This window comes from Geotrypetes seraphini, chromosome 8 (assembly GCF_902459505.1).
Source record: "Geotrypetes seraphini chromosome 8, aGeoSer1.1, whole genome shotgun sequence".
Taxonomy (NCBI): Eukaryota; Metazoa; Chordata; class Amphibia; order Gymnophiona; family Dermophiidae; genus Geotrypetes; species Geotrypetes seraphini.
In genome coordinates, this window is record NC_047091.1 from 108372449 (window position 1) to 108400069 (window position 27621).

At 46.7% G+C, this 27621-nt stretch overlaps 1 protein-coding gene across 6 annotated transcripts in view; it reads right to left on the reverse strand.

The window, feature by feature from the left end:
- CHAF1A (chromatin assembly factor 1 subunit A) overlaps window positions 1–27621 on the reverse strand; it is a 215236-nt gene that overhangs the window by 15513 nt on the left and 172102 nt on the right. For 5 of the 6 annotated variants that reach the window (XM_033954408.1, XM_033954406.1, XM_033954410.1 and 2 more), the window contains 4 exons: window positions 22481–22561; window positions 10249–10344; window positions 6034–6280; window positions 2292–2770 (listed from right to left, as the gene is read on the reverse strand). In XM_033954408.1, coding sequence (XP_033810299.1) covers window positions 2292–2770; window positions 6034–6280; window positions 10249–10344; window positions 22481–22561 — 903 coding nt within the window. The remainder of the gene's footprint in view (window positions 1–2291; window positions 2771–6033; window positions 6281–10248; window positions 10345–22480; window positions 22562–27621) is intronic. The other variant, XM_033954407.1, reaches the window with a different exon arrangement.

Sequence of the window (27621 nt, forward strand, 5' to 3'; positions counted from 1 at the left end):
GTGCTTGAGATAAAATGAGAAATGGAAAGCATAATTGCCAGACCAGTTGGCAAGCATGGCATTTTGATATAAACGTTTGCCAATGCGGTCCATGGTCTTACCCTCTCTGCCAGGAAGGACAGAAGCATACACTTGCCCCTGCAGACTTCTTCAGAGGACTCCACCAGAAGGGACTCATGAGGAAGCTGAGACTTGTCAAAACACATAATAGAAATGACTCTATAGAGGGTGTCAAGCTTGCAAGGATCATCAGGAACAGTCAAAGGAGTTTCCAGATTTTTATAAAAAGTCTCCCTTAAAATATGAAAAAGGAGACTGAGAAACTCTTTAGGTGGTTGATCAAAATCTAATGCATCAAAAAATGCTTTAGATTTTTTGAAATCAGACTCCAGAGGGATAGAAAGTGTCTTTGACATCACCCTCAAAAATTTGGAGAAAGAAGTCTGTTTTGGTTTGGGAACAGGTTTTTGGGAGGAGGGATCTTCATCCGAGAAGGCCTCATCTTCTGAGAAAAGTGGCTCTTCAGAATCTTCCCAAAGATCTGAGTCCCGCACTGGTGGAAGACGGTCCCGGAAACCCAGCGTCGAGGACTCAATATGTTTAGTCTTCCGCACCAATTTACCTGATCTGACCGACAGCGAGTCAGGAGAGGTATGGGCAGAAGAACGGTGTCAAACCGGCTCCGACAAATTCTGGAGCATGCGGCACCGAAAAAGCCCTCTGTGAAGGGACGGCAGCAGACACCGGTTCCATAAACATCAGTGTCGGGGACGGAGTCGAATGGGTCTGGGATGACACCAGAGGTAAAGGTAATCGGTACCGCTAGGATTGCTGCCGACAACACGGGCTCAGACCAGACCGGCACTGGGGGAGCCGGTGGTAGTAAGGCAGGTAGAATAAGCTACAACTGCTCTTTAAGTTGGACTTGCATTATCGCTGCAATTTTATCATCCAAAGATTGCACCGGTACTGCTTGCTTTTTCGCTGGTACCTTCAGTGCTGCTCTGCGCTCTGGAAACGAGGAAGCCAATGACGAAGCACTCACCTCAATTGGAGCCGAGCATTTTTTAGGGTGCCTTGAGGTCGGCAGGACTTGGCTCACTGCATGAGAAACCTGAGGACCCACAGGAGTAGGGGAAGGCTTCTTAGCCGGCTTACCTACTGAGTGCGACACTAATGAAGAATCTTGCGGTGTCGAAGGGCGTGGACGCCGTCGGGGCCGATGTCGAAGCAACCTCCATACTGGCGCCGAAGAGTAACCGCTGCTGAATTTGTCGGTTTTTGAGGGTCCTCTTCTGCAGAGACGAACAATGGGTGCAGGAATCAGCCCTATGATCTGGACCCAAGCACTGAAGGCACCAGCGGTGCGGATCCGTGAGGGAAATAGGATGAGCACACCGTTGGCACTTCTTAAAACCCGATTATGGACGGGACATGAAGGGAAACACGGCCTCAGCAAAATCGAAGGTCAAGGCCTGAATCGTGGCAACAGGCCCCGCTGGGCCAGAGCCGCAAAAAAGAAAGGTTTTTTAAAAAAATGAACCAAAATGAAAAAGAATGAAATAAAATGAAGAAAAAAATGCCGCACGAGCAGGAAGGTAGCGAAAAATCTTCAACATCTGTTGAAACGCGACTTCTTAGCTCCGCGGAAACTAAGAAACTGAGGGACCACGCGCCTACGTCGGGCGGGAAGGCACTCGCGCATGCATGGTGCGGGCCATCGAGAACTTTCCAAGTTCTTAAAGTGTCCGTACCGGGGCTCTGTCGGTGACATCACCCATCAGTGAGAATATGTTGCCTGCTTGTCCTGGGATAATAAATGCTCCGAGCACAAGATATCCCAAAAAAAGGGTTAAAAAAACACCAAATAAAATAAGAAAAAGGAGGAAACAGAACAAGTACATTCTTGTTGGTACGTGTGCAGAAGGAAAAAAGTGTAGGTGGAGCTAGAGAGCACACTGAAGTAGAGCAGAGTCAGAGAATAAAATCTAGATTGGATTCCTTCTGCATATGGCATGCAGCCATTGGGATACTATCCACTTGTCTAGAATGTCTCCCCTATTGCACTGGAATAAGCTTTCCTAATTTGGTATCCATATGTATTCCAGGTTATCTGAACTGGCAACAGTCAGAGAAGATGCCAGTCTTGAAGGATAATTGGTGCAATACTTTAAAAATATTCTTTAGAAATCACACATAGTACCAGGTGTGCTGCAATGCTGGCTTGTTAACCCAGAGAACTGCAAGTACCCAATTTATAAAAAATAAATTTCACCCTGCAAGGAATTCACCTGCTGTGTCTCCTTGGGTCTCTTCATGAATTTTGTGATAGACATGCTTCCAGTGGGCTTTCTCTTTACTGAAACTGGAGTGGTCTGTGTTTGTACACCTCCAATAGCAGCATTACCATCATCTTTCACTTGTGTCAGGTAGGTCCATTGGCATGGAATGGGTAGATTCTCCTGGTCAAAGCTCCTTAGCACCTCAGAAAGGACATACCAACACATTCTATAGTCCGGCCTTTTCTCATACACAGAGTTTTCTGAGATAATACGCTTCAGTCGGGCCTTGGAAGGTATGGTATTTTCTTCATTGGTGGTAGGTGTCTGAGGTCGTGAGGTGTTGGGACTAGTAGGGCTGGTCCCATTGCTGCCTGGTGAAACAGCTCTATCAGTCAGCAATCCTCGGCGACAGTACTCCTGAAATTCTTGAATAATAATTTTGCTACTGTTGATGTTTCCATGGAGTAGAGGAAGCAGCTGAGCCAGAACTAGAAAGTAGGGAGAAAAATAAAAGATTTCAATGGAAAATGTACTATAAAAACTAGAAAGAAAAACTACAGCGAGAACCTAGGGGCATAGAGGTATTAAACAATCTTTCACAAATCTACAAATTTGTCACACAATTAGAGGGCGATATTCAGCCAGCAGCTCTCTGTGTTATGCTGACTGCTACCAGTGTTATGCTTGAAAATTCAATGCCGGGCCATGTTCAGGCTTTGGCAATGGATTTCCAGAGCTAGCTAAATCATGGCTGGTTAAATGTGATATTCAACGCTTAACTGGCTTTGGGGCACAGATACCTTAGCCGGTTAAATGCTGAATATATCTGCATATAATACATATGAACTACTTTGATTGTACCACAGAAAGGCAGTATATCAAAATCCATGACTCTACCCCAGTGGTTTCCAAAGAGCAGCCCCCCAAAGTCCTCCACTGTACTCGTCAAACAATTGGTTGAAATGTTCCTCAAATCCTGCAAATTCATTAAGTTCAATCTTGCCTGCTCGGATGTGTAAAATGTCTGGAAAAAAAAAAAGGATTGCCAAAGGCCAGGCCATATGTATAAACGCAAACAATAAGGGTTTCAATAGAATAATGTTGAAAAGGATTAAAACCAGAGAGAATGAATAACAATATATCTGCAACAGTAGCAGGTGGAGAAAAAAGCCTCAGAATAAAGTGACAGTCATAAACATAAGTAGCATAATGCTGTCATGAAATCAGTCATTTGAATAAAAAAAAAACCCTCCAACCTGTATAACCAAACCTTGCAGCATAGTTGAAACACTCACTGCTAGGTTAAAAGTGCACTAGAGGTGACTTTTCTGGTACAGTCCTGTAAATCTGGGCTTCTTCTCACAGCTATATAGCCTCCAAACGCTGCCCAAGGATCAGTTCCAGTTTCACCAGTCAAGCCGGTTGCTTCAAGAGAAATCTACCAACCCTGTGCACTGTTGCAGGTAGATTGTTATTCGCTCTCTCTCTGTGGTTTTAATCCTTTTCAACAGTAAAGTAGAGTTAACAAATGTATAAAAGGCCATTGGACTGGTCAAAGGTCAGGATTCATATTTAGATGCATGTGTACTGCAGTGGTATGACAAAGCTAGAGAAACCATGAAACACGAGTTCAGAGAATTGTTGAACCATGCCAATGTTTGCTAAAACACAAAAGAATACATGATGAAAACAGAATTTTCAATGATGTATTTAACTACTATAGGTTTAAATGTATAGGCTTGAAATCTTTTGTGGTCCTCAGAGCTTTCTCATATTCACATTGTGGCCCTTTATATGAAAATAGTTGGAGACCACAGCTCTACCCCTTTGAATATTAGTACTTAATTAGCCAAGTGTTGACTCCTCTCCCCAAATAGCCAGTTTTGCTTTAGGCACCAACTGGCTAAGTACTATTGAAAATGACCAGTTAGCCCAAAGCAAGTGATTTAACCAGCTAGGAGTCATTTTGGCTAGTTACGACCCCTTAAGGCAGTGTATCGCAAACTGTGTGCCGCAACTAGAGAGCTGCACGGGAACGGGGATGACGGGAATCCCGCAGGACCCGCGGGCATCCCGCAGGTTCCCCCTTTGGGTCACGGGGATCCCGTGGGGACGCCCCTAGGGTCACGGGGATCCCGTGGGGACGCCCCCTAGGGTCGCGGGGATCCCGTGGGGACGCCTCCGAGGGTCGCGGGGCTCCTGCGGGGCTGGATGTACTCAGTTGCGCGGCTCTTCTTCTCCCTACCTTCTCTGCTTGCAGCACAGAGCCGAACGGAAGTCTTCCCGACGTCAGCGCTAAAGTCGGGAAGACTTCCGTTCGGCTCTGTGCTGCAGGCAGGGCAGGTAAGGAGGAGAGTAGCCTCGCGGTTCGAGTGGCTACCAAGGGAGGGGGGCGGTCCGCCCCGCCCCGGTTGCAGCACAGCCGGCCAGGTCCCCTTACTTTTGTGGCACTTCCCCGACCGACCGATAACAGCCCGGGCCCGACAATCCTCCCTGCCCTGTAGCCGCGAATCTAATTTACCTTCTTACAGCAGCTGTAAGAAGGTAATTTAGATTCGCGGTTAAGGGCAGGGAGGTTTGTCGGACCGGGGCTGTTGTCGGTCGGTCGGGGAAGTGCCACAAAAGTAAGGGGACCTGGCCGGCTGTGCTGCACCCGGGGCGGTAGAGAAGGAGGGGGGAGAAGGACGCTGAAAGGCCATGGTGAAGACAGGAGGGGGGGAAGGACTCTGAAAGCACTTGAAGACAGAGGAGGGAGAAGGACGCTGAAAGCACATGGGGGAATACAAAGGGGTGGAGAAGGACGCTGAAAGGCCATGGGGAAGACAGAGAGGGAGAAGGACGCTGAAAGGCCATGGGGAAGATGGGGGGGAGAAGGACACTGAAAGGAAATGAGGAAGAGAGAGTAGGGAGAAGACGCTGGCAGGGAAGAAGACAGATGCCAGACTATGGGGGGAGCGGAGAGAAGAAGATGGGTGCCAGACCAATTTGGAAGGGGGAAGAAAGGGAGAGGCACAGTAACAGAGCAAATGGAAGATGCAGAAGGAAGAGAGACAGTGGATGGAAGGAATTGAATGAGAACATGAGGAAAGCAGAAACCAGGCAACAAAGGTAGGAAAAGAATTCTATTTCTTTTTTTTTTTTGCTTCAGGATAAAGTAGTATATTAGTTGTGTTGATAAAAATTTATAAACATTAGAGGCTCTGGTAGAAACCCGTTTACAAAGTATGTATTCTTCCCAATTAATATTTTCAAATTAATAAAGTCTTTTTGCTTATTTGTAAATGGGTTTCTACCAGAGCCTTTAATTCAGTAGCATAATTAAATGAAATAACTATTTCTGAAGTTTATAGGGACGGGCGGGGACGGAGGGATTCCTCACGGGGACGGGTGGGATTCCTCGCGGGGACGGGTGGGATTTCTGTCCCCGCGCAACTCTCTAGCCGCAACACTCTGGTGAGGAGGAGAGTCGTCCACGGCAGCTGACTGCCTATAGGAAGTCAGCCGGTACAGATGACTCTCCTCCTCGCCAGCGTCTCTACTTCTCTCTCCGCACCTCCCGGATCTCTCCACTGAAGTGGGTCGCAGTCAGATAGGCGTCGGCACACTTCCAGGTACCTTCTGGCTGAGGCATTGGATTTAGTGTGCCACCGGTTGAAAAGTTTGCGAGACACCGCCTTAAGGCTTTAAAAAGTCTGCATTTTATATCTCATTAAGAGCATTACAAAGTCCTGTAGATTTCCTCAATTCTTACTTTGCTGGTCCTTTGAAGTACGTTTTGAGATTGTTTCCTGTACCAGTTCTTCCTCTGCAATATTTGATTCCAAAAAACAGACTGCAAACCGCTGAAGTGCCTTGAGTTCAGCACCAGCACCCTCCCAGATGCAGCCGATCACCACAGGTTGCAGGATCTGGAACTTCTTTCCTTTTGACAACAACTCATCCCATTCTTTTGCTTTCAATTTCTGTCGAACCTTTTGGTTCTCTGGATCAGTCTTCTCCTTAAAACAAAAAATTAAAAAGGGGACATTAACTCCTCAGACCTGAAGGAGTTCTGCAAATGTAGGCATATCATCACTTTCTCTCTATCTCTAGAAGGCACAGTAGCACCTTTCACTCTTGTCGCCCCAAAACAGCAAACCAAGCCCTCCTTCCAAACAAAGGAAAACACAGTAGATGGCAGAAAACCAGTTGGTTCAGGTTTGCTAATTCCATGCCCCATTGCAACTATATCACAGCCAGATCCACAGGGTGTGAATGCCTGCAAGTTCTCTCCTTATCTTACCATTTATACCCTACCATCTGAGGCAGATAAGTATACAAGAGCCCCCCCACCTCCTAACACATACACATATTTATTTCACACCCAGTACCCTTTCCTTCTGACATCTACTCAAATCCCTGCAATAATTCAAACAGCCAACACCAGAATGGCTGCTGCTTAAACATCTTATTTCCTAGGTGCCATACTTAGCCTGAAATACCCAGCTAAATAAGAATTTGCAATTACACTAGGATTTATCACATTTTATATTATCTACTTTAGCACTCACTCAGACAACCCCTAAACAAGTCATGGAATTGTATAAGTACACTGTTTTAACATTTACTTCTAAGGTTATACTTTTGCTATCTCTTCACATTTTGTAAATAAGTACCTATTGTGCTTATCCCATGCCCCCAAGGTCCATTACTCCTTTAGCTTCATCACCCACAATGGGAAGGCATTCCATGTGTCCAACAACCTTCCCTGAGAAAATATTTTCAGTTGCTGCTTTTGATCCTATTCAACTCAGATCCCTTATTATATAGAAGTTGCCATCCAATGAAACAGTCTGACCTTCCTACATCATTAAGCAGATATTCAAATACCTGAAAAATACACAACTTATTAGCCCAGCCCATCTACAGATGCTGACAGATTTGTTGTGTCTTAACAAATGTGTTACACATTTAATCTAAAAAATTCTCACTAGCAGGATCAGTGGCGTACCTAGCATATCTGACACCCAGGGCCCATCATTTTTTGACCCTCTCCCATCTGTATGAAAAACATGATTTTTAGTAACAATCCACACGTCAAGAGTGTACCTAGGAAAAGGCAGCATCTTACATACTACAGTGAGCAGTACAACATCAATACACCCATTGTAAAACTAAACAAGCCAGACTAGTACAGATCAATCCTGCAGTCAGTTCTAACAGAAAACCATGTCTTCTGAACACACAGAACACATAAAACACCTACGCCTAGTATGGAATATGTAATCACAAACTAACCCCTCCCCATTTTACAAAACTGTAGTGTGGTTTTTAGCCATAGAATTCTGAGCATCAGAGCTATTACCACCACGGCTGACGCTAAACAAACACTCAACAGTTTTGTAAAAGGAGGGATAAAATTGAAATACGTTGACAAAGGTTAAACTGAACCAGTAAGAAGCTGGACTCTGCATACAATGCAACACCACAGAAACAGTGACACATGTCCCCTATAGCAAACAATAAATAAATAGAAATTTTTTTCTACCTTTGTCTTCTCTGGTTTCTGCATCTTCTTGTCACTCTCTTCCACTGTCTGCATGCCTCCCCTTCCAAATCTCTCTTCACCTCCAATGGTCTGGCATCCATGTTCTTCCCTTCCCTCCTCCCCCATCAGCATCTGCCCCCTTTTTTCCCTCCAACCCAATTCCCTCCAGTATATTTCCCTCTTATGTCTCTCTCCCCTTTCCCTGCAAACCAATGCCATCAGCATCTGCCCCCTTTCTCTCCCTCTACCACCCTTCCATACCATCCTGACCCCCTTTCTCTCCCTCCACCACCCTTCCATACCACCTTGCCCCCTTTCTCTCCTTCCACCACCCTTTCATGCTCCTTTCTCTCTCCCTCCAAACCACCAAGGTCCCGCGATGACTGCAGCTGCAAGGGTGCCTCTCTCTCTGCTCTTCCTCTCGGTGGGCCCTCAGAGCCCTAAATCACCTGGACAACCCTTCAATTACTGCAGTGTTCATCGATGATCGAGTTGGGTCCATATTGCTCAACGCGCCCAATGCCGAGCATCGTCCCTGTCCGCCTCACGCTCACCAACACTGAGGAGCTGCAGCGGTGCTCCTCCTCCTTCTGCTCACAAGCGCAACTGTAAACCGCTCACCCCGCAAGCTAAACAAGTTTGAGGGGAGACTGAGGGAGTTCTGCTGGAAGAAGTAAGTGATGTCGGAGGAGGTGGACCGGCAGATGCAGGGAGTTGCAGCAATGACCCGCGATGACTGCGGCTGCTGGTCCATCCTCCTCCGACATCACTTACTTCTTCTGGAGTAGAGGTGGCAGAAGTAGTGACCGCGGGACCTGCTTGCACATCAGCGCGGCTGCCAACTCTGCTCCGGAATAAGTACAGGGAGTCGGCAGCTGCGCTGAGGTGCAGGTTGAAAAGTAAGGCAGGAAGTTCTGGACCTGGCCGGCTGTGCACCCCCCTAGGACGTGCACCTGGGGCGTTCTGCCCCCCCTCCCCTTGGTACGCCACTGAGCAGGATTTATCTGCCATTATTGCACATACATCCTATAGTCTTTCACTTCATAGCAGCAACTTGTGCACCCTATGAGAATTATTCATTCTCTTATCTGAATTTTAATTTCTCTGATTTCCTCTGTTGCTGGTTCCCAATCTTCCGTCTTCCCAGCTGCAGTTTTGATTTTGGACACTCCATCAGCTCTGGAATTTCATGTTGTTTGGGAATGGAATAACAGTTCCTTTCATCACTGTGAAAGTACCCTTTCTAATACAGTGTTTCCTTGAAAATAAGAGACTGTCTTATATTAATATTGGGCCCAAAAAACCCACTAGGGCTTATTTTCAGGGGATATCTTTTTTTTTTTTTTTTGTGTGTGTGTGTGTATACACATCTCTTTGTGCAGCATCTTTCTATCCCTCCCATCCCCCCCATGTAGCAGAACCCCGAAAGCAATTTCATTGTGTTGCCTTAGATCTAATCTAAGCATTGGTCTTGTATGCCACATCTTCCGTATAAAATAGAGTTTTAAATGGTTAACAAATAAACAAATTATCCTTAAACAAACTGAATTTCAGATGTCATAACATTTCTGAAATAAAAAAAGTCTTGAAATCTTTGTGGAGCAGATAATATGAAGCCATTCCCCCAAATGCAGCAGGACCCTAACAACCCATCCCCCTGCACAGCATCTTTCATCCCTCCCATCCCACCCTGCAGCAGAATCCTGACGACTCCGCCAATCCATCCCCCTGCGCAGCATATTTCCATCTCTCCCTCCCATCCCCCCATGCAGCAGAACCCTGACAACCCTCCCACTGCGAGGCCGACATACCTCCTTTCCAAACAGCGGCAGCATTGAACAGACTGCTTCATGGCCTTCCCTGTGCCATATCACTGATGACAAAATCAGTGATGCAGAAGAGGGAATGTCCAGCTGGGGAAGGCCGGGAAGCAGCCTGTTCAGTGCTGCTGCTGCTACTGTTTGGAACGGAGGTATGTCGGCCTCGCAGTGGGAGGGTTGGAAAGATGCAGCGCAAGGGGATGGATGGATGAGAAGGGAGAAAAGATGCTGCGCAGGGGGTGGATGGGAGAGAGAAAGCACTTCTGCTGGCAAATCGGGACATGTCAGGGACATTCAGGAGGGGCTTTGGGCATCGATCCAACAAGGGATTATTTTCGGGGAAACACAGTATTATTAGATGTCTTCAATTATTTCACTGCTCAGCTATTTTCCTGTTTTCTTTCCTTCTTCCTCCTTTAAATGATTATTGATTAATTTAGACCCACTTATTTTGAGGCCTTGCTGCTATACTTTGTGGGATTACTAACAACCTCTATCTCCCAGAAGTTCTTCAATTAACCTCTTTCCACCCACATCTAGGATTTTTAATTCTAGATTTACACCCAGCCACTGTACAGCTCCTTACAAGTCAGCTTCATCAGCCTCCCCTTGCCCTTACTTCCTCTGAAGCCCCTTCATCCTCAGAAAGGTACCCATGTGGCACAAAAAAACCATCATCATCTTCCTCATCTTCCCCTGCTTCATCATCTTCATCCTGCAAAAAAAAAAAAAGAAATGGAGCAAAACCAGTTAACTGCTAAGCCCTGAGGCCTCATTGTATCTCATCAGTACATGTCTATACAGCACAAGAGGAGGCGTTTATACTATCAGCATTATGTACAAGAATCATGATTGTGGTCTTGCAAGTTCTTCAGGCATGCAGAAAAGTTAAGCTATTCTAAGGTATTCAAAATAGGGTGTGGGGAGCAGTAATCACTCATCACATGAAATCCATCCATGAAGATGAACTCCCACAAAATCAAGGCTAGTCAGTGGAAACAACTTACTGCAAATTCCTACAAAAACTAGTGAAGTAATGATCCATCAGCATAAATGATAAACCTGACCTAAGATCTAAGTTCCTTGGAGCACTAAAGTATTTAGAAACACCCAAAGCAGTTGTCTCACTCCCAGGACGAGTTGCTGACTGAACAACAAACTTAAATCTGACAAGAATCTCTTTCCACCTTCATTCTTCCAAGAGTTTGGAAAGAAAGGAAAAATTAGGTTCTTACCTGCTAATTTACTTTCTTTTAGCCTCTCCAGACCAGCATAGGTTAATCTTACAAGCGGGTATATATCTCATTATGACCAGCAGGTGGAGACAGACAAAACTTTGGAACTGTACATATCATGTGACCCCTCCCCTAATTACCTCAGTTTGCCAACTAGCCAAACAAAACTAAGAACAATATACAGAAAACAAACAGGAATAACAACAAATAAAAACAGGAACGCTGTTGAAAAATGCAAAGGAACAAATGCAAATAGCAAAGGTTCCCACAGCTCACCAGCTAAGTCACAGCCGCTGTTCTTAATCTCCCCAGACCTAGAAAAATACTAGAAACCGACCAAAAAATGAAAATCTGCATGTAAGAACACAACAATAGACAGGGTGGGGTCCTATGCTGGTCTGGAGAGGCTAAAAGAAAGTAAGTTAGCAGGTAAGAACCTAATTTCTCCTTCTTTAGCAACTCTCCAGGCCAGCATAGGTTAATCTTACAAGCGGGACGTATCAAAGCAGTCCCCATGATGGGTGAGACCCCCAAAGGGCTGACACCAGAACACGCTCACTGAACACTGTGTCCCGATGCGCCTGAACATCCACACGGTAGTGTCTGACAAAGGAATGTAAAAAAAAATTAGACCGCCGCCTTACAAATATCCACTGGAGGCACCAGCAAAAACTCAGCCCAAGAAGCCACCTGACCCAGAGTAGAATGAGCCTTGAGAAAATTCCCAAACAGTCTTTTTTTGAAGAAAAAGAAGATAAGCAGAAGCAATAGTCTCCTTGATCCAGCATGCAATGGTAGCTTTGGAAGCACCATCCCCCCTAGGAGGACCCACTAGAAGGACAAAAAGATGACCTGATTTCCTGACCTCCTGAGTCCTCCGCAAGTAGATATGAAAGACCTGACCAACATCCAATTTGCGCAACTGTTTCTGCTCAGAAGAACCTGTCCAACTACCCAGGACCACAGACTAATTGACATGAAAAGGAGACACTACCTTTGGCAGAAAGGAAGGAACAGGTCTCAACATGACCCTCTCCCTAGAAAACTCAAGGAAGGGAGACCTAGAAGAGATAGCCTGCAGCTCCGAAACACATCTAGCAGAAGTAATAGCCACCAAGAAGACCGCCTTAAGATTAAGGTCCTTCAATTAGCAGGCACCCAAAGTCTCAAACAGGGGGTGCAGATTCAAATCCCAAGAGGGAACAAACGGTCGCACGGGAGGATTGAGCAACTTGTCTGCCCAAAAGAAGCGAATGACATCAGGAATGGCAGTCAGACGCTGATCCTGTAATAACCCATGAAAGGCTGACAGGGCCACAAGTTGAACCCAGAGAGAAGACCAAGCCAGGCCCCTGTCCAGGTCATCCTGCAAGAACTCTAAGATGTTAGGCAGGGAAGTGGGAGAAGAGACCACTCCCTGTGCCGTACACCACTCCTCAAATATACGCCAAACTCGCACATAACCCTGAGAAGTAGAAAGTCTGCGGAACCCCAAGAGAGAGAAGATCACTTTATCTGAATACCCCTTCCTACCTAGGCATTCCCTTTCAAGAGCCAAACTGTAAGACAAAAAAGCAGGATAGAACAGGGGAACAAGGCAGATGATCTGACACCAGAAGCCGTACCAAATCTGCATACCACGGACATCGGGGCCAATCCGGAGCCACCAGAACCACTAGGCCCGTGTGACGAACAATGCAGAGTAGAACTCTGCCCACTAATGGCCACAGAGGGAATACATACAACAGCCCCTCCGTTGGCCATGGTTGAACCAGAGCATCCAGGCCCTTGGCCTGACCGTCTCTGCGACGACTGAAGAAGCGGGGTGTTTTGGCTTTGACACTCATGGCCATCAGGTTCATGAGGGGTTGACCCCAAGACTGCACTATCAACTGAAAAGCCACATGGCTTAGACACCACTCTCTGGGAGTTAGCACGTGACGACTGAGGGAGTCCACTTGAACATTCTCCACTCCGGCTATGTGGGAGGCCGAGATGACCTTAAGATAACTCTGCCCAGACCATGAGCGGAGCCACCTCTTGCGCCACCTGAGTGCTCTTGGTGCCCCCCTGACAATTGACATTGCCCACCACCGTGCCACTGTCTGACAGAATCTGGACCGACTTGCCAGTCAAGAAGGAGTGTAAGGCCAACAGCACCAGAAGGAAGGCTCTAGGCACCAGAACATTGATCTACCAAGATGCCTCCTCTATGGACCAGGTGCCCTGAGCTGAGTGACCTAGACACAGAGCTCCCCAACCGAGGAGACTGACATCTGTGAAAAGCTCCATCCACTGTAGCTGATCCAGACTCGTCCCTTGAACAATATGGGAGGTTTGGAGCCACCAACGAAGACTGCAGCGAACCAAGCCTCGAGAGGAACAGGGAGAACTAGACTGTGCCTCCGGGGCGACCACTTCAGAAGCAGAGCATAGTGCAAAGGACGCATGTGGGCCTTAGCTCACCTCACCACGTTGAGGGAAGACGCCATTGACCCCAAGACTTGGAGGAAATCCTGCGCCCGAGAACACCGGGATGTCATAAGCAGGCGAATCTGAGATTGCAAATTGCTTACCCGGGCCTCTGGGAGGAAAGATCTTCCCCAATAAGGGGGGGGGGACATACCTTCAGGGGAGGGGGCCCTGTTGTAGAAGTACACGGATGGAGGAAGGGAAGAGGGAGGTTCAAAGAGACGTGCATATGCCAGACTTTGAGGAGGAAGAAATAATGGGTCTAAAAACAGAGGAGTGGGAGAGAGATGGTGGATAATGAGATTTAGGGAGGGAAGGAACAGAAAGGAAGAGAAGTTGGACACAAGGGATGGTGTGGAGGGGGGGATAGAGATACTGGATAGGAGGGAAGTTGGGAACTGAAAGGGAGAGATGGTGGACCCTGGGGTGGTGGGGAAGGATGGAGAGATGCTGGATGAAAGGGTAGTTGAGAAAAGATGGATCTGTGGATGGAGATGAAAAAAAGGAAAGATGCCAGACCTCCAGGGGAGGGAAGGGAAATGGAAGGTGAGGACAGAGATAGAAGATTGATGGTTAGCACGGAGAAAGAAGAAAAGAAGGAGACCCTGGCAAGCAAGTTATCAGAAGACAACCAGAGCCTGGGATCAACAAGATTTGAATATTGACCAGACAACAAAAGGTAGAAAAAATAATTTTATTTTCTGTTTTGTGATTACAATATATCAGATTTGAAAAGTGTATCCTGCCAGATCTTTTGTTAGACCGCAAACGTGAGCTAAGATTTAACAGAGAGAGGAAGTCTTTTTTGTTTGTTTATTTTGTTTACACCACTGCGCCAATGTGGTTAGAAGGCAAAGGGGGTGAAGAGGCTATAAAATAAACCCACCAGGATGTTTTATAAAAACACCCAATTGGGCAGGAAAATCGAATCGAATATCAATTCAATAGGCTGAATCAAATCAAATTTTTTTTCCTGAATCGGGGCAGCACTACTGTTGAGGCACCTCTAGAAAAATGTTGGAGAGGTAGAGGAAAGGGGAGGGAGGGACTCCGCTCGAGACCTGCCAGGTTTGACACCCCCGAGGTCAGACAGACCCTCAAACAGGGTCCACCCAAGCTCAGTCCTGAAACAAAAAGGGACAAAAATTCCTAAACAAATTCCAACAGCCCTACCAAAGGGAGATGGGTACAGCTCACCATACCTGCTGGAGACTGAGAGAAGACTGAGAGAATATCAGAGAGATCGTGAACTCACAAGCCTTGAACATGCGCACATGCTCAAGGCCAGCACAGAAGAGGAGGCCGACATGCCGGTGCTACATTAAAGTAAGAAGAGGGCTCTGGGAGACTTCAGTTTGGGGGGGGGTGCCCGATGGCGGCGGGGTGTGTGTGTGTGCCGGATCACGGAGGGGGGGGGGGGGGGAGGAGGGTGCCGGTTCGCGGGGGGGGGGGGGGGGTTTGCAAATCAAGGCGCGCTTGGTTTCCAAGGTGCTGATTTTGCAAATGTTTTGCTCGTCTTGAAAAACACTCGCAAACCGGTGCATTCGTAAACCAAGATACCACTGTATTTGATATACCGCAGACAGCAGGGGAATGCAGCCACACTTGAAGGTGAAGTCCATTGACTGAGCCCGAGTGCCAGTACTCTCCCTAACAATCTTTGAAGCATCTGGCGAAACGCTCGCTTTTTCCATGCCGCCTGGCAAGGAGAAGCGAAAAACCGTCCCAAATCACCTCCAGGACCCACTGATCTGACGTGATCTTGTTCCACCCTTGGTAAAATTCTCACAACTGAGCACCCACCGGAACCAAGGGAGGCACCAGCAAGGTGTCATTGGGCAGGCCGAAGGGCCGACGGAGGAATCACATCCTCCCCCCGATGAGCTCCCCCCCCCAAAAAAAAGGACTGCATGCGCTGAAAGAAACAACCCCGGGAAGACCCAGAGGCTGGGAAAGAAGTAGCCCCTTGACCAGGGCAATATCTGCGGAACTCACGCAGATACCCCTGAGCAATGCCACCCTGAGCAGCTGGACGGGCACAGTGTTCAGGCATCAGGGCCTAAACCAGCTTGTCCAAATCCTCTCCAAACAAAAAGGACCCCAGAAAGGGAAATTTTGTCAGTTTAATCTTAGATGCCGTATCAGCCGCCCAAGCACGAAGCCACAATGTACGACGCGCGGCCACTCCAAGAGACATGGATTTGGCTGATATCTGCAACAAATTATATAAGGCATCCAAGAGATAAGAGGCAGCCATTTCAATCTTCACTACTTTCAGTCAGACTCACGGTCAAGGACACGCTCAGCCCACCGAAACACGACCCGAGCCACAAGACCACCACAAATGGCCGCCTGGACCCCTAAGGCAGAGACATCAAAATTCTACTTAAGGGCCTCCAATTTACGCTTCTCAGAGTCCCATAAGGCAGAACCGCCCTCTATGGGCAATACCGCTTAGCAATAGCTGAGCCTACTCTGTCTACCTCTGGCGACTTCAAGGCATCCCTATCCCCCTCCGGGATGGGATACAGACGAGCCATGGAGCGAGCAAACCAAAAAGGCGCCTCCGGTGTCTTCCACTGCGCCAGGACAATATCCCGATGCATGGGAAAGGTGCAGGATGCAAAGCGAATCCCCCGAAGCAGAGGATCCACCTCAAATGGGGTCACCTGTGTCTCCTCCTCAAAATGTAACACTGAGGAGACCTGCAGAATCAGCTCCAGGAGCTCGTCCTGTTGAAAAAATGTGCACCATGGATACATCCTCGCTGGTAGATGGAACCGCAGAGGCCCCGCTACCAGCATCTGTCCCCCCGAGAGGATCCTGGAGGTCTCCCCAAGGGTCCAGGTCCTCATCCATTGAAAACTGCTCCTCAGAAATAAAATCATCGTCCCAGGCCACCCATGGCTGCTTGGACGAGGGAGAAAGAGGGAGGACGCGATTGGCACTGAGGGGGACCAAACCGGAGTGGACATGGAGGGAAACACTCCCCATCCCCCCCGGGGTGGAAGCAGAACCCCTGGCTGCTTAAAAATAAGCCTTGCATAAGGCAAAAAGAAAATCAGGGGAAAAACCCCCTGGTGGCCCAATGGGACTCACTGCCAAAGCAGAGGACCCACTATAACCAGCCCCTGTCTTTCCAACACAGGGGGAGGTCATCTGAGGCTGCAGACAAAATAGAGGTGCTTCCTGCTAAATTAGAAGATGTTCCTGCCGAAAATGACCCCTCTGAGGCCTTTAGCGTCTGGGAAGCCAGAACTGTCCCAGCTGCTAAAGCAGGCAAGCCGGCAGCAGTGGTAAGGGAGTCCCCAGTAGCTTCGGCGGTAAGGGAATCCTTTTTACCCTGACTGTTGATGACTGGGGAAATCCCTCTGTGGGCGCTGAAGGTAGCCAGGGCTTCCCCACTGTCAGCAGCCGGTTTGCGAAGCACTCGCAAAGGGGAAGCCTGGATGCTGGCATCCGATGCCGATAAGGTTTCCCCTTCGCAGCGACCTGCACTGCGCTTGCACAGGTCGGCCACGAGTGCTTCTCATCTGGAGCACAGTGAGCACTTTCTCCTGGTGAAAGTATTCATTGCGCAATACATGACCTAGCCTGTATTAGTGGTGGTGGCAAAACAAATGTGCACAAGACAAAAGCGTGCGCACAAATGCGCAAAGACAAGTGAGCGCAAGACATTTGAGCGCAACGACAATTTTGCCCAACGACAATTGCACGCAAGACAATTGAGCGCAAGAGAAATGAGCGGAAGGACAAATCAGTACAACGACAATCACGCGCACGTTCACGTTACTATGGTTACGTTAGCTCCTTTTTTACATGCTCAGAACAGCCCGCCTTCATTTCACTAGCCTCTTTGTGATTCGTCACGTTAGCTCCTTTTTTACGTGTTCGGAACAGCCCGCCCTCCTTTCGCTAGCATCTTTGTGATTGGTTATGTTTGCTCTTTTTATATTTGCTCAGAACAGTGCTCCTTCCTTTTGCTGCCTGACTGTGTCCGTTATAGGTCTGGTCTAGAACTTGCTCTATAACAGGTATTTTTCTTGCGCAGATTTCACTCGCCTTTGGTGAGAGCGACACTACTTCCAAATTTCTTCATTTGCAAGGTATGTTTATATTTTCATTTGCTAACTTTTTTAACGTTGAAAGCTATATAAAATGCGCACAACAGAATCGCTAGATAAGTGAGGGTATAAGAAAACACTGTGTATCTCAAGTTTCGCTCAAAGTTTCGACGTTAGTGCAACTGCATAATTTCAACTCCCTTGTGGCTTTCAAGCTAACTGTTTAAGCTATATAAGATGTGTAGCAACGATAGGCCGCTGTAGAAAAGCGCTAATGAAACCCTGAACACACGCTTATTTATAAATAACAATGGAACGATGAGCGTGCATGTGCAGATCAAAGTTTCAACGTTAGTGCACCCGCATAATTTCAACTCCCTTGGGGTGCTTGTATGATGCGCGCTACTGAATTGTAAGATAAACGAGTGTAGTAAGTAATAGGGCGCTGAACCATTGGTGGCAAGGCTTACAGCTGAGGCACCTCTATAAAATTTGGGGGGAGGTGGAGGATGGGGAGAGGGACCCAGCATGAGACCCTGAGGTCAGATGGACCCCCAAACAGGGCCCTTCCAAGCTCAGTCTGGCACCAGAATGGGGACCAGGAGCCCTAAATAAATTCCAACAGCACTAACAAGGGGAGATGGGTACAGCTCACCACAATCCACCTGCTTGGAGAGAAGACTGGGTGATATAGGGAGGGACAGCTATTATATACTATACCAAGAGTTTGGTCTCAACCTGCTGGTCATGATGAGTTATTACCCATCAGTGAAGCTGTACCGGTCTAGAGAGCTTGACAAAGAATAAACCTTGCCTGCATCTTGTACATCTGTCTGCAGTACTTTTCTTTGTCCTTGGTTCACTGCATTTTTACTGCAGACTTGTTGGATTTCCTTTTTCTTGTCTTCGTTTGTCCTGAAATGAGTGCATATAAGCTTTGCATAGAGAGCCACCTCTATGGTTGCTGCCATTGACCTGGAGATAGTGCCAAACCATAGGCACTGGTATTGTTAAGAAGATCTGAAATTGTATGGCTTGGGAAGAAAAACACGGCCTTCTGCCATATTGAAACAAATTCCCAAATACTCTAGGGATTGGGACAGTACTAAGTGAAGCTGGCATTCCAACATAGCTTTTGCAACAGTTGGACCACTTTTGCCACTGTTTTTTCTCCCTCCAATTTGGACGAGGCTCTGAACAACCAATCATCCCAGTATGGATGCATCTGATTTCCCGCCTTGTAGAGATGCGCCACTATCACAACCATCACCTTGGTGAATATGCATGGAGCTGTTGCCAGGCCAAAGGGGAGCGCAGAGAAACTAGAAATGTCTCCCCAGCACATGGAATCTTAAATACTTCTTCTTCTCCTCCAGGAATACTGGCATATGAAGATACTTGTATGCCTCTAATAAATTCAAGGAGGCTAGAAATTCCCCATGCACTACTGCCACCATGACCAAACAATCTCCACGTGGAACCATGGCACTTTCAGTACTGCATCGACAGCATTTGAGTCTTTCTTGGGCACTATAAAGTATATAGAGTATCTTCCCAAGAGGTACATGCTCTATGGCTTGAATATATAACAGCTCTGTCGCCATTGCTCAGACTTTGACCAGTTTCTCAAGTCGCCTGGCATGACCCATAAGCCGACACCCTCCTGCCTATCTGTGGAGGTATGGCTACAGACCTGGCATCATTCAGATTTCTTGGAGGCTGCTGTGGTATGAGAACCAGAGGACTGATGTCGCCTACCGCTTCCATAGTTCTGTCGAGATCCTCAATATGATCTCTGAGCAGAGTCTCTGTGTGAGTACTGACAAAACCATCAAAAGCCTTGAAAAATAGTTCAACCTGACACTCTAGGGGCCTTTGGTCTGCAGTCTGGCAAAGTTTTAGGGTGCCAATCCAATGTGCTGCCCATAAGATCATCCAATCTCTTACCAAATAGCATTTGTCCCTTAAAAGGAAGCCTGCTCAATACTGCTTAGAAGCTGAATCTCTCACCCAATGTCTGATCCAGAACATTCTGGAGTGCAGACAGCATAAGCAGAAACTTTGCTCATGACTCTGATCATGTCATATAGGGAATCTGCTATCAAGTCAACCCACATCATTATCAGTTGGTGGCAACCATCATCATTCGTCGAGGGAGTCCAACATAATCTGATATGGCAAGTGCATGCCATGAACTAGGCAGCTGCTGCTGCCTTAATCCCCAAAGCCAGGACCTCAAGTTGCCCTTTAAGGACAACATCTACCCTGCGATCTTGCGCATCCTTTAAAATTACTCCTCCTTCACTAGGTAGGGAAATGCGCTTGGTAACTTGCACTACCAATAAATCCACTTTCAGCTGAACAAACAGCTGCTGAAATTCATAGTACCAACGTATCAAAAACCAGGAGAAATCACCTTCTCACACCAGAGAAACCACAAAAGACAGTGAAGGTGACCTCTGGGTACTAAAGTGCTGTATTCATTTATAGAGACTCAAGACAAATGTGTTTCGGCCAGAACGGCCTGTATCAGAAGTAGTTTTGCTTGTACAGAATTATGGCTCCTGCCAAAGTTCCACCCTAGATCAGTGTAATTCCCTGCTGCAAGGAATGGAGAAGGGGTATTTTCAGCTTCTTACTGAGGATAATGTTGTGGCTTAGAAATTAGCAGCACTAATAGAACAATGCTTTCTCAAGTCCTGTGGTAACTTACCCGAACAAGTCAGCAGCCACCACAAATCTCTATTTGAATGAATAAAGCACATTAGCACCCAGAGGTTGCCTTTACTGTCTTTTGTGGCTGAAATTTAGGAGCCATAGGGTATAAGTTTGACATTATCCTAATGACCCATAATGAGTCTACCCGGGGTCGCCCAATGCTCCATGGCTAGCATAGTAATGTCAAGATGCAAGGGGAAATGTGGTTTGAGTCTTAGAGCTGCTCCTAACAGAGCAGTATACCATTGAGGTCATAGAAACATAGAAACATAGAAAGATGACGGCAGATAAGGGCCATATAGCCCATCAAGTCTGCCCACACTATTTACCCACCCTCTTAAGTCTTCTGACCCCTTAAGTATAATTGTAATTATACTGTCACTCTACTGACCAGCTCATTCAAGTCCTAGTGACCCTATCCCTTGGCATGACCCCGTAGGGATCCCACATGGGTATCCCATTTGTTCTTGAAGTCTGGGATGCTGCGTGCCTCGACCACCTGCACTGGAAGCTTGTTCCAATGCTCGATCACTCTCTCCGTGAAGAAGTACTTCCTTGCGTCTCCACGAAACTTCCCTCCCCTGAGTTTGAGCGGATGTCTTCTTGTGGTCGAGGGTCCCCTGAGAAGAAAGATATCCTCTTCCACCTCGATCCGTCCCGTGATGTACTTAAATGTCTCAATCATGTCTCCCCTCTCCCTACGCTCTTCAAGAGTGTAGAGCTGCAATTTGCTCAGTCTTTCCTCGTACGGGAGACCCTTTAGCCCCGAGACCATCCTGGTGGCCATCCGCTGAACCGACTCCACGGTGTTATTCTCGCAGAGTCAGTAATAATCTCAAGCAAGGATGTCGGTTTGAAAAGGTGACTTAACGTCTGGTCTACTCTCTGGTCACGGGCTATCACCAGCTCTTGACCATAGACCTCTGACTGAGACCTTGAGTCTCCCCAGTTCTACTCTGACTGGCCTTCTGGTTCCTGATCAGTAACCCTTTTTTTATTGGAGGCGGGGTGCACTTTGTGAGGACAAACCCCCTTGCACAGCCATTGGTGCACCCTCAGACGGCGCAGGAGGATCCCAACATCTTATGTAAGCTTTCCACATAAAACTCAAAATCTGGGGTAAAGCTTTGAGCAGGAAGCCCAGAGGACCCCTTCAGGGACTCACCATGTCTCCCCTTGGGCTCCACAGCATTCATTCATCTGCACTTTGCCAAGTCACTATGCAAGGGCTCTGGAAGGGGTTTTTTCCCCTGATAAACAAGCCACCTGTGATTCCCCAGCCCTAGAAGTATAAAAGGGGGCTAAGCCCAAGGCTCCTGCCCCCTTCACATAGCAGATGGATGCTCCTCAGCCAGCAACCAGCGCAAGTGTGGCATGATACAAGGGTATAAAAGTTTGAGGAATCAATTTCACTAGGTTTTATGCCAAATTAAGGGGTATTTAGGTAGGTAGAAGCTAAATTTGAAAATCCAAGATGGCCATTTTGGTGCAAGAAAACAGCCAGGGAGAGCTTCACCAAAGTTAAAAAAAATTCTGGAAAGGTGTTTTTGGAGGTGGGGGGGGGGGGGCTCTATAGCAAGCCCCAGAATCCAACAAAACATCAATTTTGAGACCCCACTGCCACCACAATTCTCCTATAGGTTATAATAGCCTGTATTTACTGTGCTGCACTGGTGCCTTTTGCCTGCTTCAGCTCATACTGCAGCTGGAATCTGGAGACCACTGCCCCAAACGAGCATATAAAAGAGTACACAACACTGCGATCTTCAGACTGCCAGTCAGACTGAAGTTGGACTGAGATATCTAATCCCCACAGATCCACACACAGAAATGGGGGGGAGGGAATGCAGTCAGTACCCGTTAAAGCCCTTCCCAGACCGCCACAGAGCCAAACAACCTGCGCTCAAGCACCAAATAAAACAGGGGCAAGCCTAGCTCCTAGGGGTTTGGACCCTAAACTCCACAAATGAAAATGCAGGTTGGCTAAACAGGTTCCCTAAATGGTTGCCTTGTTAAGCTGCAGACTGCTGCTCAGAGAGAGTCTATGTGTTCTCCAAGGCAGAGCTGTCCTAGGACTAATGAGGTTCTCTTGAGCACTGAAAGCTTCCAGATTTGGAAAAAACCTGAAAATAATAAAATATACTCTGAACAGATCAGAAAGCCACCTTCTCAACTCGCTTGCAGAAGTAAAAACTGAAGCGAGGCAGTACAGTCCACTGAGGAAAGAGGCGGAGCTGAAGAAATTATAGATGATGCAGTTAGGGGAAGTTAATCCACTTGTCAGGGCTCGGATGCCCTGTGCACCAAAAATTTGTTTGGTGCCAAAGCAGACTTGGGTCAGTGCAAGAAAGCTAACACTTACCCCTTCACTATGAGAGAGAGACTCTCCAGGTTCTTCTTCTTCCCACTCCTCATCACTGTCTACTTCATAGTCCAATAGCTGCTATCAATAAAAGCAACATGATACGTATTAATCTTCACATGCAAGCTGGTACATATTTTTTTTTATAATCAAAGCTCTATAGCCTATGTAAAAGCAAAAAGGGTCATAAATTAATAAGAGAAAAAGAATAGGTCCTTACCTTGCTAATATCTTTTCCAGGAAATAGGTACACCTGGAAATAGGTACACACGTGTAATTCTGGACAAGCGGGTGATCTCCCCAGGAAATCCACTCTGAATTTTTTCTGTGACCCTCTTATTTCACTGGAAGCTCTACTGCCATCTATATTTAGTCCCCAAGCATGTAAGAGCTCTTCCAAGAGTAGGTGAAGTAAGGAAAAGGGAAACTTCCCAAAACAGTTCTGCTCTAACCAAATAAGGTATTAACACATAAAGCTTAACTAAAATCAACAAAAGCATCAAAGGAGCTCAGGTGGTACACCTGTAGATGCAATAAAGCACAGTTACTTACCATAATAGGTATTATCCGGGGACAGCAGGCAGATATTCTCACATATGTGTGACATCATCCACGGAGCCCAGTACGGACAGTTTGACAAGTGCACTGTCACTAAGTTGAAAAACATTGAGACTGCCTGTACCGTGAGTGCCTTCCCGCCAGACGCTAGCCCAAGCATCTCACTTCTGTAAGCAAGCTAAGAAACCAACCAGGGGAGGTATGTGGGATGTGAGAATATCTACCTACTGTCACCGGATAAAACACAGTTATTTACCATAAAGCACAGTTACTTACCATAACAGGTGTTATCCAGGGACTGCAGGCAGCTATTCTCAACATATGGGTGACGTCATCCATGGAGCCTGGATGCGGACAGCTTCGCAAGCAGACTTGTTTGAAGAACTTTTAGAAAGTTCGTGACTGCCGCATCGCACATGCGTGAGTGCCTTCCCGCCCGACGCAGGGTGCGCGTCTCCTAAATTCAGATAGCTAGAAGAGAAGCCAACCAGGGGAAGTGGGTGGGTTGTGAGAATAGCTGCCTGCTGTCCCTGGATAACACCTATTAAGGTAAGTAACTGTGCTTTATCCCAGGTCAAGCAGGCAGCCTATTCTCAACATATGGGTGACCTCTAAGCTAACTAGAATGGGATGATGGAAGTGTTGGCAATTCAGGAGAATAAATTTTGTAACACTGCCTGGCTGAAATGGTCATCTCGTCTGGAAAAAGCATCCAGACAATAATGAGAGGCGAAAGCATGAACCGAGGACCAAATGGCAGCTTTACAGATTTCCTCAATAGGAGTAGATCTAAGGAAAACTACTGATGCCGCCATGGCTCTGACTTTATGGGCTGTGACTCGACTCTGTAAATGCAGTCCAGCCTGAACATAGCAGAAAGAGATGCAAGCAGTGCGCTTGGAAATCGGATATCCCAACTTGTTTGGATCAAAGGAGACAAAATCTAAGCAGAGGGACCAGCCACCAACATCGGGAGCCCATCGACCCGATCCTGCCGGGTGTCTGAGCTCCCCCCCCCCCCAGTCCGCTGGGGAGAACAACTGCCTGCTTGCCTGCTTTCTTTTGAATCTAAGCAGAGGGACCAGCCACCAACATCGGAAGGCCATCGACCCGATCCTGGGATGTCTGAGCTCCGCCTCCCCCGCAGTCCGCTGGAGAGAACAACTGCCTGCTTTCTTTGGAATCTAAGCAGAGGGACCAGTCACCAACATCGGGAGCCCATCGACCCGATCCTGCCGAGTGTCTGAGCTCCCCCCCCCCGCAGTCCGCTGGGGAGAACAACTGCCTGCTTTCTTTTGAATCTAAGCAGAGGGACCAGCCACCAACATTGGAAGCCCATCGACCCGATCCTGCCGAGTGTCTGAGCTCCGCCCACCCCGCCCCGCAGTCCACTAGAAAAAAAAGAATTGCCTGCTTTTAAATCCAAGCAGTAGGTTCAGCCATCGCCACTACAGGGAGCCCATCGACCTGATCCTGCGATTAAGAACTGCCTATGTATATGTAACTGCTAGGCATATGTTACCATCAGAGACATACAATTGCTAGATGGAGGTTTAACCGCTAGATGCATGTATAATTGTTGGAGTCTTGAATTAGGACTGCTTAGGAACTATAGAGGCATGTGTTACCATCAGAGACACAAACAGTTGTTAAATGCATGAGTAATTGGTAGATGCATGTGTAATTACTAGAGACTTGCCGTAGATCTGCTTAAGATCTATATCCCCTTGGGCCAGTCAACAACCATACAAACAATAACTCAAGAATTTACAGGGAAACAATTACACTTCGATGCTAGGAAGAAATACTTTACCCTGCAAACATGAATCTCCTTCTGATTTTACTGATTTGTCTGTTAATTGGCAACATCAAAGATGTTAACTCACTCCATCCACAATTACAATCAATCAACTACCCGGATCTGTCAATTTTACACATCTCTATTCCACAAGAAAACATAACGAATCACATTACTGCTATCTCAAATAAAAGAAGACACCAACGAACCCTTAAAAAAAGAATAAGGCAAGTAAAACCCATCAAAACCACTACCGCTACCAAACCTATCACACCCACATCTGTTCCCTGTGCATACCTTAATACTAGATATGTCAGGAATAAAGCCTTCCTAATTAAAGATTGGATCATTAACAAGCAAATAGCCTGTCTTTTACTAACTGAAAATGGTTACTATCAGAAGATGATCCAATAATAATTGATCTCCTACCAGACAATTTTAAAATCCTTACGCTAAACCGCGTGGGAAAAAAGGAGAAGGTTTAGCAATTATTCTTAAAGAAGGATTTGAGTTCGAACTACTTGATTCCAAAATGACTGACCAACTAGAAATTTTAGCCTGTAAAATTAGCAACTGTCATCTAGAAGAATCCCTATCCTGCATATTATTCTACGTCCCACCAAAAAGCTGGCCAAAAGCCAAAGAAGACTTCTGTGCATTTGTTCTAAACAATTCAATTAGTCCTTCTTACAATATCATCGCAGGAGATGAAGAGGACAACACAAACGCGAAAGAGTTTAAAAACTTTCTATCCCTACTCAATTACAACCTCCCTCTACCCACACAAACACATGAAAAAGGCCATCAGTTAGATGTGGTAGCCATGTCCACAAAGGATATCCCAGACCCTGCCATCTCTATACATAAAGGCACCTGGTGTCATGATATCTGGTCTGACCATTTTACTTATTATTTCAAGCTAATCTGGTCTTACCATAAATCTAAAACACGCCCAATAATAAAAAGAGAACATCACACAAGAGGCTATATTAATCCAATAGAATACTGGTCACAATACGAATTGCAATCAGAGATAGAAGAAGGAATCGATTTCTGGGATCATTGGATGACAACCAGCACATCCATTTTAGATAAAATCGCCCCTATACGTAATAGCAAAAGCAATGCAAATAAATATAACAAGTGGTTTGACACCAAACTTCTAAAAATGAAACAACTAGCTAGACGACTAGAAAGAACTTGGAAAATAACAGGAGAACTAACAGACCGTAACAAATGGAGAGCTAACATATAAATCTACAAACAAATGATAAAAGACAAACGTAAAGCATTCTACTCAATTAAAATCAACTCATCTTGTAATGGTTCACAAGGAATCAATACAAAAGAGCTATTAAGAACATAAGAACATAAGAAGTTGCCTCCGCTGAGGCAGACCAGAGGTCCATCTCACCCAGCGGTCCGCTCTCGCGGCGGCCCATCAGGCCCACTGCCTGAACAGTGGTCTCTGACTAATTTTACAAATTACCTCTAATCCTATCCCTCTAACCTTACCTCTACTCTTATCTGTACCCCTCAATCCCTTTGTCCTCCAGGTACCTGTCCAGACTCTCTTTGAAGCCCTGTAGTGTGCTTCTGCTTATCACATCCACCGGTATCGCGTTCCATGTATCCACCACCCTCTGGGTGAAAAAGAACTTCCTGGCATTTGTTCTAAACCTTTCCCCTCTCAATTTCTCTGAGTGCCCCCTTGTACTTGTGGTTCCCCTTAGTTTGAAAAATCTGTCCCTGTCCACTTTTTCTATGCCCTTCATGATCTTGAAGGTTTCTATCATGTCTCCTCTGAGTCGTCGCTTTTCCAGCGAGAAAAGCCCCAGCTTTTTCAGTCTGTCAGTATATGAGAGGTCCCCCATACCCTTTATTAGCTTAGTTGCTCTTCTCTGGACTCTCTCAAGTACCGCCATGTCCTTCTTGAGGTACGGCGACCAGTACTGGACACAGTACTCCAGGTGTGAGCGCACCAATGCACGATACAATGGCAGGATGACTTCCTTCGTCCTGGTTGTGATACCTTTCTTAATGATACCCAACATTCTGTTCGCTTTCCTTGAGGCTGTGGCGCACTGCGCCGACGCCTTCAATGTTGTGTCTACCATCACTCCCAGGTCTCTTTCAAGGTTGCTCACCCCTAGCGATGATCCCCCCCATCTTGTAAGTGAACATCGGGTTCTTTTTCCCAACATGCATGACCTTGCATTTCCCTATGTTGAAGCTCATCTGCCACTTTTTGGCCCACTCTTCCAGCGTTGTCAGATCTTTTTGGAGGTCTTCGCAGTCTTCCATGGCTTTGACCCTGCTGTATAGTTTAGTGTCATCCGCAAATTTAATAACCTCACATTTTGTTCCCGCCTCCAGGTCGTTAATAAATATATTGAACAGAAGCGGTCCCAGCACCGACCCCTGTGGAACTCCGCTCGTGACCCATTTCCAATCTGAGTAATGGCCCTTTACTCCAACCCTCTGTTTCCTGTCCGCCAGCCAGTTTTTGATCCATCGGTGGACCACCCCTTGCATCCCGTGGTTCCATAGCTTCCTTAGCAGTCTTTCGTGTGGTACCTTGTCGAAGGCTTTTTGGAAGTCAAGGTAAATGATGTCTATGGATTCCCCTTTATCCACCTGGCTGTTTACCCCCTCAAAGAAGTATAATAAGTTCGTGAGGCATGATCTGCCCTTGCAAAAGCCATGTTGGCTCGACTTTAGCTGCCCATTGTTTTTGATGTGTTCCCAGATGCTGTCTTTAATCAGCGCTTCTATCATCTTTCCC